This window comes from Acinonyx jubatus, chromosome E1, assembly GCF_027475565.1.
Source record: "Acinonyx jubatus isolate Ajub_Pintada_27869175 chromosome E1, VMU_Ajub_asm_v1.0, whole genome shotgun sequence".
In the NCBI taxonomy this organism is placed as follows: domain Eukaryota; kingdom Metazoa; phylum Chordata; class Mammalia; order Carnivora; family Felidae; genus Acinonyx; species Acinonyx jubatus.
Genome location: NC_069397.1, coordinates 16,915,627 through 16,931,908, shown reverse-complemented (window position 1 = coordinate 16,931,908; position 16,282 = coordinate 16,915,627). Strand labels below are relative to the sequence as shown.

At 35.1% G+C, this 16,282-nt stretch overlaps 1 protein-coding gene across 1 annotated transcript in view; it reads left to right on the top strand.

Annotated features, from left to right (window-relative positions):
- The window catches only part of TAOK1 (TAO kinase 1), a 143,024-nt gene that overhangs the window by 51,503 nt on the left and 75,239 nt on the right, over positions 1 to 16,282 (top strand). Inside the window, exon 2 of the mRNA XM_027034564.2 lies at positions 6,649 to 6,870. Coding sequence (XP_026890365.1) covers positions 6,739 to 6,870 — 132 coding nt within the window. The 5' untranslated portion in view covers positions 6,649 to 6,738. The remainder of the gene's footprint in view (positions 1 to 6,648; positions 6,871 to 16,282) is intronic.

Genomic DNA, 16,282 nt, shown 5'->3' with positions numbered 1-16,282 from the left:
CATATGTGTTCTTGTAAAGAATGTATATTCTGTTTTTGTCAGATAGAGTATTCTAGAAATGTCATTAGATAAAGTTGGTTGATAGTGTTGTTTCTATATATTTTCAGACTACTTTTTCTTTGAATTTCTGAGAGAGGAGTATTGGGAGTCTCCCAGTATAATTATAGACTTCTTATTTCTCTTTTCTCTTGCATCAATTTTTGTTTCATGAATTTGAAGCTCTTTTGCCAGTGAAGACAAATTTGGGATTTGGTAAAAGTAATCATATCATTATATAATATTCCTCTTTATCACTTGTGATTTCCTTAATTCTGAAGTCTATTTTGTCTGATATTAATGTAGCTACTCTAACTTTCTTTTGTGTAATATTTTGCATTTCTTTTGGGATAAGTCTGCTGGCAACAGATTGTTTTTGTTTTCTACCATTTAAGATCCCCCCTCCCCCCCCCCCCCCCCCCGCCGGCCCTCATTCCTATAGAAGATTTCTACTAGATAAAGAATTCTGTTCAGGGTTGGTAGTTCTTTCCTTTTACTGCCTTAAAGATATTTCACTTTCTGTGGACTCCAGTGTCTTTTATTCAGAATCTGTTGTCATTTACATTGAGTTTATTTTCGTTTATTAGAATTTTGACTAGGTGTGTCTAGCCTGATTTTCTTTGAATTGTCCTGTTTGGGGTTGGTTGAGCTTGTTGAATCTCTAAATTTATGTTTTTGTCAAATCTGGGACGTTTTCAGAAATTACTAAAACAGTTTTTTTGTCTCCCAATTTATTTTTCCTCTCCTTAACAGTACCAGTGATTTGAAATGTAGACAATTTGATACTGTCCGAGAAGTCACCAAGGCTCTTATTTTTTCAATCTTTTTTCCCTCTCTGTTCTTTAGTTTCAGTAATTTCTGTTGCTCTGTCTCAAAGTTTACTCTTTCCTCTATCATTTCTGTTGTGCACTTAAGGCCATGCAAGGAGGTGTTTGTTTGTTTTAAGTAAACTCTATGTGCAATGTGGGGTTTGAACTCAAAACTCCAAGATTGAGAGTTACATGCTCTACAAGACTGAGCCAGGCAGGGTGCCCCTCATTTCTGATACTGTATTTTTCAGTTCTGAATTTTTCATGTTTTTAAAAAATATTTTGAATTTCTCTACTAAGAACTGATGTCTTTTCAGTTGTTTGCAAAGTGTTAACCATTACCTCATTTATTATGATTATGATAACTGCTTTCAAGTCTGTGTGATTATTCTAACATTAGTCATCTCAAAATAGGCATCTGTTGGTCCTCTCTTCCCTTGATAATTTGTCACATTTACCAGTTTTGTGTGTGTGTGTTTATGTGTGTTTATTTATTTTTGCATGTAGGATAATTTTGGATTTTACCCTGGACATTGTGAATATTTCTGAATCATATTAATATCCTCTAGAGAATGTTGATTTGTTTTCTTTGTTTTAGTGGACACCAACTGGTGTAAATGGAAAGTTCTGTCTCACTTTCTATTGGTGGTAGTTCCAGTAGCAGTTCTATTTTCAAAATCTTTACTGTGCTCTTTGGATTTGCCCTGTGCTATGCCTCTCAGTGATGGTATGAGACTTGGCAGTGGTGTATAATATAGATTATTTCCCTTTAGTATAGTCTTTGCTATGCTTCTTTAAGTGTATTTTACACAAGTGCAAATACAGTATTTGTTTTGGCTTATACCAAAACAAAAGAATTAGGGATCTCTTTTCCAGCTCTCTCTTCTCCATGATTTTCCTCCATTCTTTTCAGTTTCCAATGGTTTTTCTCAGTTCGTCGTCATCGTCTTTTTTTTAATGTTTATTCTTGAGAGAGAGACAGGGTGCAAGTGGGGGGGGGGGGAGAGAGAGAGAGAGACGGAGAGGGAAAGGGAGGGAGAGGGAGGGAGGGAGACACAGAATCCGAAGCCGGCTCCAAGCTCTGAGCTCTCAGCACAGAGCCCGACACTGGACTTGAATTCATTGAACCGTGAGATCATGACTTGAGCTGAAGTTGGACGCTTAACCAACTGAGCCACCCAGGCGCATATTCTTTTTTTTTTTTTTAATGTTTATTCATTTTTGAGAGATATGAGAGACAGAGAGAGAAGGAGACACAGAATCTAAAACTCCCTGTTCTTTTGATCAGAAAGACAGGTTTTTCTATGAGCATTTAGACCTGTGCATTGTATAGTTACTCATCACTGGGGCTACTCTTAAGTGGGGAAAGGAGAGAGGAGTTTAAAAAAATAACGGGAATTCCCCCTCATACTTTTTGGACCAACAGGGGCCTGTTTTCCAATTTTTTCTGTTCAGAGAGAGGTTTTCTCACAGTTTTTTTCTTCCCTTCCCTTCCCTTCCCTTCCCTTCCCTTCCCTTCCCTTCCCTTCCCTTCCCTTCCCTTCCCTTTCCTTCCCTTCCCTTTTTCCTTCCCTTCCCTTTTCCTTCCCTTCCCTTCCCTTCCTTTTTCCTTCCCTTCCCTTCCCTTCCCTTTTTCCTTCCCTTCCCTTCCCTTCCCTTCCCTTTTTCCTTCCCTTCCCTTCCCTTCCCTTCCCTTTTTCCTTCCCTTCCCTTCCCTTCCCTTCCCTTCCCTTCCCTTCCCTTTCCTTTTTCCTTCCCTTCCCTTCCCTTTCCTTTTTCCTTCCCTTCCCTTCCCTTTCCTTTTTCCTTCTCTTCCCTTCCCTTCCCTTTCCTTTTTCCTTCCCTTCCCTTCCCTTCCCTTTCCTTTTTCCTTCCCTTCCCTTCCCTTCCCTTCCCTTTCCTTTTTCCTTCCCTTCCCTTCCCTTTCCTTTTTCCTTCCCTTCCCTTCCCTTCCCTTTCCTTTTTCCTTCCCTTCCCTTCCCTTCCCTTTCCTTTTTCCTTCCCTTCCCTTCCCTTCCCTTTCCTTTTCCTTCCCTTCCCTTCCCTTCCCTTTCCTTTTTCCTTCCCTTCCCTTCCCTTCCCTTTCCTTTTTCCTTCCCTTCCCTTCCCTTCCCTTTCCTTTTTCCTTCCCTTCCCTTCCCTTCCCTTTCCTTTTTCCTTCCCTTCCCTTCCCTTCCCTTTCCTTTTTCCTTCCCTTCCCTTCCCTTCTTTTCTTTTCTTTTCTTTTCTTTTCTTTTCTTTTCTTTTCTTTTCTTTTCTTTTCTTTTTTCTGTTGCTAGGGCAGTGCATTTCTGTGACTGAGGAGAGAAAAAAGAAAATGGCTTTCCCCCCATAGTCTTTAGGTTACAGGATTTCCTTTTTCTGCTCCTTTGGGCAGAAAGAGGGGATTTCTTTAAGAGTTTCCTTATCAGCACCCTCAACATAGTTCTGTAACTCAGGCCATTCTTAAGTCAAAGCCAGGAGTTAAAGGAGGAAAATAGAATTAGGAAACTCATGGCTATTCCCATCATTCTTCACATTTTAACTTTTCTCCCCAGTAATTTTTATTACCTAAACTGTTTATGGAATGCTGATGTATATCCTCTGGTGAGGTAGCTACTTTCTCTGATATCTGTGTATTTAAGGAATATTAATTCTTAATTGTGTTTTCTCTGGATGTTTCAGTTTTTGTGTTTGACTCAGTTTTTTTTGACATACAAAATTTTAAAATGTATTAGTCTTGGGGTACCTGGGTGACTTAGTCGGTTAAATGTCCGACTTTGGCTCAGGTCATGATCTCAGGGTTTGTGGGTTTGAGGCCCACGTCAGACTCTGTCCTGACAGCTCAGAACCTGGAGCCTGCTTCAGATTCTGTGTCTCCCTCTCTCTCTGCCCCTCGCCTGCTCACACTCTTTCTCTCTCTCAAAAATAAGTAAACATTTAAAAAAATGCATTAGTCTTTTGTGAATTAAAAAAAAATGCTAATAGCCTTTTCGATGTTCTTCTGTTCAGAATATGTATTATTCTAGTTGTAAAAAATGCTCTATTTTATTTTTCTCTAATTCGAAGTACAATGTAAAGTAAAATTTCTTAAAATTATAAAAACAATTACTATAAAAATTCAGATAATATGGATGTCTAGATTAGCAAGTAATGTTTTTCTTCTTCCTGTTTTTTTTGTTTTGTTTTTTTTTTCTTCTAAATTTAAATTCAAGTTAGCATACAGTGTAGTCTTGGTTTCAGGAGTAGAACCCAGTGATTCGTCTCTTACATACCCACATACTCCTCCATACCCATCCCAGGTAACCATGGATCTATTACTTTAGACTAGTTTTGCCTATTTGAGAATGTATCAGGGGAATCATCAAGTATGTATTCTTTGTTTCTGGCTTCTTTTGCTGACTGAGCATAATGCTTTTGATGCTCATCTGTATTGATTGCTACATGTATTGTTAGTTTATTCCTTTTTATTGCTGTGAATAGTATTTCATTGTGTGAATATACCACAATTCTATTCTACATTTATTTGTTGATAGACATTTGTATTATTTGCAGTTTTGGACTGTTATGAATAAAGCTACTATGTACAAGTTTTTGTGTGCCTGTGTTTTCTTATCACTGAATAAATGACAGCTAGTTCAGGAATTGCTCCTTCATATAGTAAATACTTATTTTTCTTGATATGCATCTGCTAAACAATTTTCCAAAATGGTTGTACTATTTTACACTCCCATGAGCACTGTAATGATTTCCAGTTCCTGACCTTGTACATTTATCATTTCTGATGTTTTCTAGAAGTACCTTTGGTATAAATTCCGTAGAGTGGTATTTTGTTTGAAATGGTCAGTGCATATGTTTTTGCTAGATTTTTCTCCATAAGGTTTATATTGTTTTTTTCCATTACCACTGCTAATGGATGAGTGCATACATACTTCCCTTCTACCCCACCATCAACAGGTGGTCAATTTTTGCCTTTCTGATTACAAAATGAAATCTTAGTATAGTTTTAATTTGTCTTCTTTTACTTGGAGTGATTTTGAACATATTTTCATATATTTAATGGTTGTTTCCTTATTTTTTTTCTTCTGTGAATTACACATATCTGCTGGATTCTTTTCTATTTGCTGTTTTCAGAAACTTTTCGGATATTAAGTATATCAGATTGTTGTCTTTTTTTCTTTCCTTTTTTTTTTTAACGTTTATTTATTTATTTTGAGAGAGAAAAAACATGAGTGGGGAGGGGCACACACTGATGGTGTGGAGCCAGACACAGGGCTTGAATCCATAACAGTGAGATCGTGACCTGAGTCCCAAGTCTGATGCTTAACCAACTGAGCTACGCAGGCACCTCTCCCCACTCCCGACACACACTTTTTTTTAAAAGCTCTTTACATATTAGGGATATTAACATTTGTAAACATAAGTTTCAAACTTTTTTCCAAGTTTATCTTTTGTCTTTTTGTTGAGGTGTGTCTTTTTCCATGGCTTCTCCTCCCAAGTTGTCTTTTTATATTGTTGAATATGTATTAGTCTTTGTCATTATTGTTTTGGATTTGGAACAGTTAGGAAAGTTTCCTCAGTTCCTGATTATGGAGGAACTTAACCTGTTTCCTTCTACTACTTGTATAGTTTCATTTTTTAAAATTGTACTTATTTTACGTAATCTCTACATACACCCAGTGTAGGGCTCAAACTCACAACTCCAAGATCAAGGGTCACATGCTCTTTCAACTGAGCCAGCCAGGTGCCCCAGTTTCATTTTTTATGTTTGTATTTCCCATATGTAATTGCCATATGTTGTATTTATGTTTGTATTGTCTGTGTGTGATTCTGTTTAGTTTGAAGAACAGGTGTTATTTTATTTTTTTTACCAAATAGTTACTGGAGTCTCCAAACATCACTTGTATATATCCGATTCCTTTTTTCCTCATTTACTTGGGATACCTCTATAGGCCAGTAATGTTTATGTAAGATATGTGATAGGGTTATAATTTTTATATATTTTTTCTGAATGTGTTCTCAGTTTTCTCTGCATTTATTTCTTTTTATAATTGTATGCTAAATTCCAAGGTACACATACATTGGTTTGTTTCTTGACTATCTTTTAGATTATTAATTTGCTTGTCCTATTTTTAGTATTCTAATGATGCCATTGTTGTGCATTCTGTTTTGATATTTGGCAGAGGAAATGTCCCTCATTATTTCTGATTTCTCTGATTTCCCCGAGGGATGCTATCCTATGAAGTATGTTATTTTCATTGTGCAGATTAGGAAAATGAGGGTACCCAAGTCCACAGTTTGTAAATAGTGTTGTCAGGATTCATGTCCAGGCAGTGGCAGTGTCATTCCAGAACCCAGAGGTTCTGAAGCCTCTCAGTTTTTAAATTTTTATTTAAAAAAGTCTATATTTTAAAAATATCTATATTATCTATAATCTGTATATGTCAGTACTCTGGTATAAAGGAACTGATAACACCAGGGAATTACTGGTTATCTGTAATATCTACTTATCTAATGATACAGATTTGATGAAGGCCATATTTTAATGTGAATCAGATTTATGAGGGAAACAGTTGTCTGTGTGAAATTCATTACTTTCTCCCATTGTATTTTTCTTTGGAATGTCTGTATCAGAGTTGATTAAACACTGGTAAGTGGTATCTTTTCAGATTTAGGAACTACTGTACTAGTAGACCACACCTCCATCTCAGTGAAATTCTAGGCCACAGATAATTTTGTATATGCTGTCAGAAAATGATCTTGTAATTATTCTGAGTGGTTTTTGCTTTTCCTGACTTTTTTTTCTCTTATTTCTCTTCAATAGTTTATGCCAGCGTGGCTTCATTCATACAGATGAACCAGGGATTGGGATAGCAGTATAAAATTAGAATCAGAGAACTGATTGCCCAGCAGGATGCCATCAACCAACCGAGCGGGCAGTCTGAAGGACCCTGAAATTGCAGAGCTCTTCTTCAAAGAAGACCCAGAGAAGCTCTTCACAGATCTCAGAGAAATTGGCCATGGAAGCTTTGGAGCAGTATATTTTGTAAGTGTTAAAGGCTTAATGTCAGTGACCAGCATTTACTTAATATCTAGTCCTGGCACAGTAAAAAAAAAAAAAAAAATATATATATATATATATATAAAGAAACATAGGCAATAGTCCATTTTATAATCACTTACATAGATATATGTGTATAATATGAAAGTAGATAGTTTTATTTATTGAGCTTCTTGGATTATTAAAAAAATGGGAAACAATATTATTTTGCTTTAACTTACATGTTTAGCATTTTAGTACAGTGGTTTGAAGAGTCTAATGACTTGCATTACTACAGAATTAAATATTGCAGAAGAACTCTGATTTCTGTTAAGTCTCATACACAGTCAGTTTTAGTGTTTTGGAAATCTAGGATTATTATTTGACAGAAGGATATGTACCAGTCTTTTTTTCTTGTGTGTATATGTGTGTGTGTTATGCTAAAATAATCATCAAATTTGCCATTTTAACCATTTTTAAGTGTACAATTTGTGGCGTTAATTACGTGCACAATGTTGTGCAACCATTACCATTATCTAATTTCAAAACTTTTTCATCACCCCAAGCAGAAACTATGTATTTATTAGCAGTAACTCCTTCCCCCTCTACCCAATCTCTAATCTACTTTTTGTTTATGAATTTGCCTATTTTAGATATTTCATATAAATGGAATCATGCAATATTTGTTCTTTTGTGTATAGCTTGTATCACTTAGCATAATGTATAGCATAATCACTTTGCAGGTCAACCATGTTGTAGTATGTATCAGTACTTCATTCCTTTTTATAGATGAATAATATCCCATTGTATGTGCCATGGTTTGTCCATTCATCTGCTGATGGATACTAGATTGTGTCCATCTTCTGGCTATTGTGAATAAATGCTACGATGAACATTGGTGTACAAATATCTGTTTGAGTCAGTGTTTTCAAATTTGGGTGTGTACCTAAGAGTGAAAATACTAGATCACATGGTAATTTTATGTTTAACTTTTTGAGGACTGCCAAACTGCTCCATAGTGGCTGTACTGTTTCCATTCTCACCAGTAATTTACTGGAGTTCCAATTATTCCACATCCTCACAAATGCCTGTAATTTTTTGTTATTTTGATTATAGCCATCCTGCTAGGTGTGAAGTAGTATCTTGATGTTTTGGTTTGTATTTCTCTATTGACTAACAATGTTGAGCATCTTTTCATGTGCTTATTGGCCATTTGCATATCTTCGTTGGAGAAATGTCTATTCAAGTCCTTTGCCTCTTTTAAAATTTGGGTTGTCTCTTTGTTGTTGAGTTATAAGTGATCTTTATGTATTCTGAATATTAAGTCCTTGTCAGATACATGATTTGCAAATATTTTCTCCCATTCTGTAGTTTGTCTTTTCACTTTCTTGATGATGACATTTGATATACGAAAGTTTTAAATTTGGATGAAGTCCAATTGGTCTATTTTTTGTTATTGTTGCTTATACTTTTGGTGTCATGTCTCATTATCCATTGCCAAATCCAAGGTTGTGAATATTTACCCTTATGTTTTCTTCTGAGAGTTTTATGGTCTTAGCTCTTATATACAAGTCACCGATTCATTTTGAGTTGATTTTTGGACATGTTGTGAGGTAGAGGTCCAACTTTACTCTTTTGTGTGTGGAAATCTAGTTGTTCAGTGTTCCAGTGCCCTCTATTGAAGAGACAGTTCTTTCTCTGTTGAATTGTCTTGACATCTTTGTGAAATCAATTGATCATATTGTATAGGTTTATTTCTGAACTCTCAGTTCTGTTCCTTTTGTCTATATATCTATCTTTATGCTAGTATCATACTGTTTTGATTACTGTATTGTCGTACTAAGTTTGAGATCAGGGACAACTTTATTATTCTTCTTAAGGATCGCTTTGGCTGTTTGGGGCCCCTTGCCATTCCATATGAATCTGAGGATTAGCTTTTCCATTTCTGCTGTTGAAATTTTGTTAGGGATTGTTTAAATTTGTTGATCATGCTTGGTAGTATTGGCATCTGACCAATATTGAGTCTTACTCCATGAATGCAGTATGTCTTTCTAAACATTTATTTAGGTCTTCTTTAATTTTGTTTAGCAATGTTTTGTAGTTTTCAGTATACAAGGGTTCTAATTCATTGCTTAAATTTAGTCATCAATATTTTATTCTTTTAGATGCTATTGTAAATGGAATTATTTTCTTAATTTCCTCTTGAATTTATTCATTGCTGATATATAGGAACAGCTAATTTATGTGTGTTGGTTTTTACACTACAATTTTGCTAAATTTATTAGCTAGTATCTTTTATGTGGATACTGTGGACTTCTGTATATAAGATCATGTTACCTATAAACAAAGATAGTTTTACTTCTTTCCAATTTGGATGCCTTTTGTTTTTCTTATCTATTTGCTCTAATTGTAACTTTGATGGCAGTGATGAAAATGAGCATCCTTGTTCCTTATCTTAGGGAGAAACTTTTTTCAGTTTTTCATAATTGAGGATGATGTTAGCTGTGGGATTTTCATAAATGCCCTTTATCATATTGAGGAAGTTTTTTCTGTTTCTAATTTTTTGAGTGGTTTTTGTTTGTTTGTTTTGTTTTTCATGAAAGGTTGTTGCATTCTGTTATATACCTTTTGGATGTCAGTTAAGGTGATCATAATGGTTTTTCTCCTTCATTCTGTTAATGGAATATATTGCATTACTGATTTTGTTACATTGAACCACTCTTGCATTTCTGGGATAAATCCCACTTTGTCATGGTTTATAATCATTACATCTCTATTCATAAGGGACACTGTAATGTGTGTGTGTGTGTGTGTGTGTGTGTGTGTGTGTGTGATTTTCTTGGTGTGTTGTTGGTATCAGGCTAATACTGGCTTCATAGAGTCAGTTAGGAAGTGTTCTTTTTTAGTTTTTGGAAGAGTTAGTGAAGAATTGGTATTAATTCTTCTTTAAATGTTCGGTAGAATTCACCAGTGAAGGCTTCTGGTTCTGGACTTTGTTTTTGATTACTTATTCAGTGTTTACTTGTTATAGGTCTGTTAATATTTTCTTTCTTTCTTTTTTTAGTGTTTTTTAAATTTATTTTGAGAGAGAGAGAAAAATAGCATGAGCAGGGGGAAGGGCAGAGAGAGAGAGGGAGAGAGAGAATCCCAGGCAGGCTCCATGCTACCAGCACACAGCTTGTTGTGGGGCTCAAACCCATGAACCATGAGATAATAACCTGAGTCAAAATCAAAAGTCCAATGTTTAACTGAATGAGCTACCCAGGTGCCCCCATCTTTTGATGTTTTCCCTTAAGTTACTTTTATTTGTGGGTTCTAGGAATTTGTTTCATCTCGGTTGTCTAATTTATTGGTATACAGTTGAAAATAGTATGCTCATATGACCCTTTTTATTTCTGTAGGTTGTTTGTAATAGTCCTGTTCTTTTCCTGGTTTTAGTTATTTGGCTTTTCTCTCTTTTCTTTTTTATTGGTATAAGCTCAGTCTGTTTTCTCCTGAATTTTAACTATAATTCTATTTTGAGATTTTCAATAAAAGACTCTTTGTAAACTTTCCTTGTTCATAGAAAGATGTATCATATCACCTTTAACACTGAAAAAAGAAAAGTGTACAGAAACCATTACTTACAACTATTTTCCCTTCAGATAACCCACTGATATTATTTCATTTACATCTGTTCAGCCTTTCAAGAATGTACATATATCTAGGATTACTGTTACCTCAATTTAGCCAGGACTTTTCCAGTTTCAGTGATGAAAGTCCCATGTCCTAGAAACCCCATAGCCCAGGTCAGATGAGATGATTATTCATCCTACATATATCTGTACCACATAATATTTATAACCTGAGCCACCCAGGCACCCTGCCATTTAATTTTTAAAATTAAAGTGTATAGTTTGTTTCACAAAATTTTGCAGTACTGCTTATTTTTCTTATGAATAAGTGTACATGTATAACAATGGCTATATCACATTTTGTCATGTATCTATTTGATATATCATAATTCACTTTATCATTCCACATAATTAGATATTAAGGTTTTCAACCCTGCCTGGTTTTTTTGCTGTTAAAAATAATGCTGTAATGAACATCATTATGTTTCCTCTTAATGGACATGTTTGCCAGTTTGGAGGGAAAAAGAAGGAGAATAAAGCAATGTGAATAGCCTAGAAAATAAAAAGAATATTCGGAGACTATTGAAGGGATCCCTGAATTACCAATTTTTTAAAGTTTATTTATTTATTTTGGGAGGGGAGGGGCAGAGAGAGAGGGAGACAGAATCAGAAGCAGGCTCCAGGCTCTGAGTTGTTAGCACAGAGCCTGATGCAGGGTTTGAGCTCACAAACCTGTAAGATCATAACCTGAGCCAAAGTCAGATGCTTAACTGACTGAGCCACCCAGGTGCCCGTGTGGATATATTTTTAAACTCCTTTGAGTAAATACCAGGGAGTACCATTACTGGATTGTATGATAAACTATACTTAATTTTGTAAGAAACGACCAAACTATCTTCCAAAGGGGCTGTACCATTTTCCATTCCCACGAGCAATGAATGAGAGTTCTTTTTGCTCCACATTGTCAGCAGTACCAAAGGGTACTGTCAGTGTTCTACATTTTGGCCATTCTAATTGTATTTAATAGTATCTTATTGTTTTAATTTCTATTTCCCTGATATTGTGAACCATCTTTATATCAGCCTATTTGCCATCTGTATATTTTCTTTGGTAAAGTGTTAGGGTGTTTGGCCCATTTTAAAATCAGGCTGTTTGTTATTGTTGAATTTTAAGAGCCCATTGGGTCCAAAGCTTTGCTTTATTGGGAAAGTTTTATTACTGATTCAATCTAGTTACTACTTACAGTAAGTAATAAGTAATAGTATTCAAATTTTCTATTTTTTCATTATATAGTCTTGGTAGGTTTGGTATTTTTAGGAATTTGCCCTTTTCATCTAATTTGTTGGCATATAGTTTTTCATACTACACTTATAATCCTGTTTGTTTCTGTAGAATCAGTAGTACTGTCCCCTTTTTAATTTCTGATTTTAGTAATTTAGTAATCTTTTCTCCTTAGTCCACCTAGCTAAAGGTTTGTCGATTTTGTTGTCTTTTTGAAGAACCAACTTTCGATTTCATTGATTTTCTCTATTGTTTTTGTGTTCGCTGTTTGATCTCTGCCTTAATCTTTATTATTTCCTTCCTTCTGCTAACTTTGGGTTTAGTTCTTCTTTTTCTAGTTCCTTAAGTTGTAAAGTTAGGTTGTTAATTTGAGATTTTTTTTTCCTTTATTATTTTTTTTTAATGTGTTTATAGCTATAAATTTCCTCCTGAGCTCTTCTTTTACTTGGTCCCATAAGTTTTGATCTGCTGTATTTTTGTTTTCATTCAACTCTAGGTATTTCTAATTTTCATTGTGATTTCTTCTTTGATCTGTTGGTTGTTTAGAAGTGTATTGTTTATAATTAACACAACTTTGTGAATATTCTAGTTTTCCTTTTTTGTTACTGATATCTAACTTTATCCTGTTGAGATCAGAGAAGATTCTTTGTATGATACCTATCTTTTTAAATTTATTGAGTTGATTTGTGGCCTAACATATGGTCTATCCTGGCAAATGTCCCATGTACCATTGAGAAGAATGTATATTCTGTTGTTGGGTAGAGTGTTCTTTATATGTTTATTAATTCTAATTGGTTAATTGTATTAAGTTCTCTGTTTCCTTGCTCATCTTCTGTCTGGTTGTTCTCACCATTATTATGAGTGGGGTATTAAAGTCTCCAGCTATTGTAGAACTGTTAATATCTCTCTTCAATTCTGTCAATCTTTGCTTCATTCATTTTAATGATCTGCCGTTAGGTATTGTAAATGTTTATAATTGTTAAATCTTCTTGCTGTATTGAACCTTTATTAATATATAATATCTTTGTCTCTTGTAACTTTTTTTGACCTAAAGTCTTTTGATTTACAAGTCTTTTTGTGGACCCAGTTTTTCATTTCTTTTAAGTAAATACCTTGGATGGAACTGTTGGATCATGGGGCAGGTATATGTTTAGTTTTATGACCAGTTGTCAGACTTCTTCATTAAGAAGTAGAAATTTTATACTTTCATCAACAGTATATGAAAATTCTCTTTTCTTCATATCCTTTCCAACATTAGGTGTTGACAGTCATTTTAATTTGAGTCATTCTGGTAGATGTGTAATAGTATTTCAGTAAGGGTTTAACATACATTTCCCTGATGATTGGTACTTTTTCATAGATTTAAAGGCCATTCACATATCTTTGGGAAGTTTTTATTCAAGTGTTTTGCCCATTTAAAAAAAAATGGGATGTTTTTCTTTTTGTTGAGTTGTAAGTTCTTTGTACATACTGGATACTTACCCGTATTATGTATTTGTGAATATTTTCTCCCGGAACTGGAAAATTACATATATTGTGCTGTTTGTTGTGTATAATGATCTATGCATGTCAAGTTGATAACATGCATTGATTATGTTCTTCAGATCTTTTGCATCCTTTCTGATTTCATTTGTTTTGGTGTGCATGTTCTGTCAGTAACTCAAAGATGTATACTGATTGTGAATTTATCTGCTTTTCCTTTTAGCTCTCTCTTGTTTTACTTTATGCATTTCTAAGCTGAATTACTAAGAATATACAAATTTTGGATTGTATCTTCTTGAATTGTCCCATTATCATTACAAAATTTCACTGTTTATCTTTCATAGTATTTCTTGCTTTAAAATCTACTTTGGGGTGTGCTTGCGTGGCTCATTCAGTTACGCTTATGACTCCTGATTTTGGCTCAGTTTGTGGGATTGAATCCTGCTCCCGTGATGACCCCTTGGAGCCTGCTTCAGACTCTCTCTCTCCCCCTCTTTTCTCTGTCCCTCTCACAGATATGCACACACCCTCTCGCTCTCAAAATAAACAAACATTAAAAACAAATCTACTTTGATGTTAATCAGACATCTTTCTTTGGCTAATGCTTGCATGGTATTTCTTTTTCCATCCCTTTTTTAAAAAAATTTTATTTATTTATTTTGAGAGAGAGAGTTCATGTGTGATCAAGAGAGGGAGGGAGAGAGAATCCCATGCAGACTCTGCACAGTAAGTGCAGAACCCCATATGGCCTTGAACCCATGAACTGCGAGAGCATGACCTGAGCCAAAACCAAGAGTCGTACACTCAACCAGCTGAGCCATCCAGGCATGCCTCCATCCTTTTTCATTTATTATTTCTGGAACCTTATATCTAAAGTGTTTCTTGTTTTTGTTGTCTTTTTTCCCCCAAATTTCTTTCCCACCTTTATTGTGATATGATATATATATGTTATCATATATATATTGCGATATGATATCATGATATATAATAAAATATATTTATATGGCATTGTGTAAGTTTAAGGTGTACGGTGTGTTGATTTGATACATTTATATATTACAAAATGATAACCACTATATCATCAGCTAATACCTCCTTCCTGTCACATAATTATCATTTCCTTTTTGTAGTAAGAACATTTAAGATCTACTCTGTTAGCAACTTCCAAGTATATAATATAGTATTATTAGCTATAACCATCATGCTGTACATTAAATTTCCAGAACTTGATAACCTTATAACTGGAAGTCTGTACCCTTTGACCGGTATCTCCCCATTTTCCCCACCTCCCAACCCCTGGTAATCACTATTCTACTCTTTTTCTGAGGTTTTCTTTAGATTCCATATATAAGCAATAATATATAGTATTTGCCTCTTTTCTTTTCCTTTTAAGTTTATTTAAGCAATTTCTACACTCATCGTGGGGCCTGAACTTATGACCCTAAGATCAAGAGTCGCTCGCTCTTCCAACTGAGCCCGTCAGGAGCCCTGTATTTGTCCTTTTCTATCTGATTTATTTCACTTAGCATAATGCCCTCAAGTTTCATCCAAGTTGTTGCAAATGGAAAGATTTCCTTCTTCCTCATGGGTAAATTAATATTCCATTGTATTTCTGTGTATGTGTGTGTACATCATATTTCTATCCATTCATCCTTTGGCAAACACTTTAAGATATGATTGTTTCCATATCTTGACTATTGTGAATAATACTGTGGAGGCATCTGGGTGACTCAGTTGGTTAAGTGTCCTACTCTCAATCTCAGCTCAGGTCTTGACCTCAAGGTTGTGAGTTCAAGCCCTGCACTGGTCTCCACGCTGGGTGTGGAGACTACTTATGGTGGTGGTGGTGGTGGTGGTGGTGGTGGTGATGATGATGATGATGATGATGATGATGATAATGTTGCAGTGAACATAGGGTACACGTATCTTTTCAAGATCCTGAATTCAGTTCTTTTATATATGTACCCAGAAATGGCATTGCTGGATCATACAGGCATTCTATTTTTAATTTTTTGAGGACTCTCCATTTGTTTTCCTTAGTGGTTGTACCAATTTACATTCCCACCAGCAGTGCACAGAGTTCCTTTTTCTGCATACCCTTGCCAACACTTATCACTTTTTAATTAGAGCCATTCTGACAGGTATGAAGTGTTATCTCATTGTAGTTTTGATTTGAATTTTCCTGATGATTAGTGATATTGAGTACCTTTTCATTTACCTATTGTCTTTTTTGGAAAAATGTCTATTCAGGTACTCTTCATTTTTTAATCGGGTTATTTTTAGCTAAAACTTGTTAAATGTTTTGGATATTAACCCCTTATCAGATACATGATTTATAAATATTTTCTTCCATTTCATAGATTGCCTTTTCATTTTGTTGATTGTTTTGCTGTGCAGAGCACAGCATTTTGCATTTGTTGCTTGCACTTGGGTGTCCTATCCAGAAAATTTCTGCCAAGAGCAAAGCAAGGAGATTTTTCTCTATTTCATCTTAGTTTTAATTGAGGTGTTTTGCCCACTTATATTTGATGCAGTTACTATTTATAGTTGGGCATAAATCTGGTTTTTTTTTTCTTATATGATTTCTATTTATCCTATCTGTTCTTTTGATATTCTTTGTTCTTGCCATCTTTTTTTTTTTTTTTTTAAGTGAGCTCCATGCCCAGTGGGGGCTTAAACTCATGACCTCAAGATCAAGAGCCACATGTTCTATTGACTGAGCCAACCAGGCACTCCTCTTCTTGTCATCTTTTTAATTAGTGAAGAGTTTATTGTTGCTGTTATTGTTTTAAATATAGGTTTTACTCAGGCATGGGGAGGCCAACAGATCAAGTAAGAATGGCCACTGGAAAGGTGGTTTGTTATACTGAATAGATCCAAGTGAGAGGGGCATGCCACGCCAAAGTGGGGCACATGGGGAAGTGTTGGTGTCAGTGAGGAGGCAGAAGAAGCAAGAGAAAAACATGGGCAGGAGCATTATTGTGGTTTCTATGGGAAGAAGCAAGTGAGGCAAGGTAAGCAAGTTTAAGATTATCTAGGGT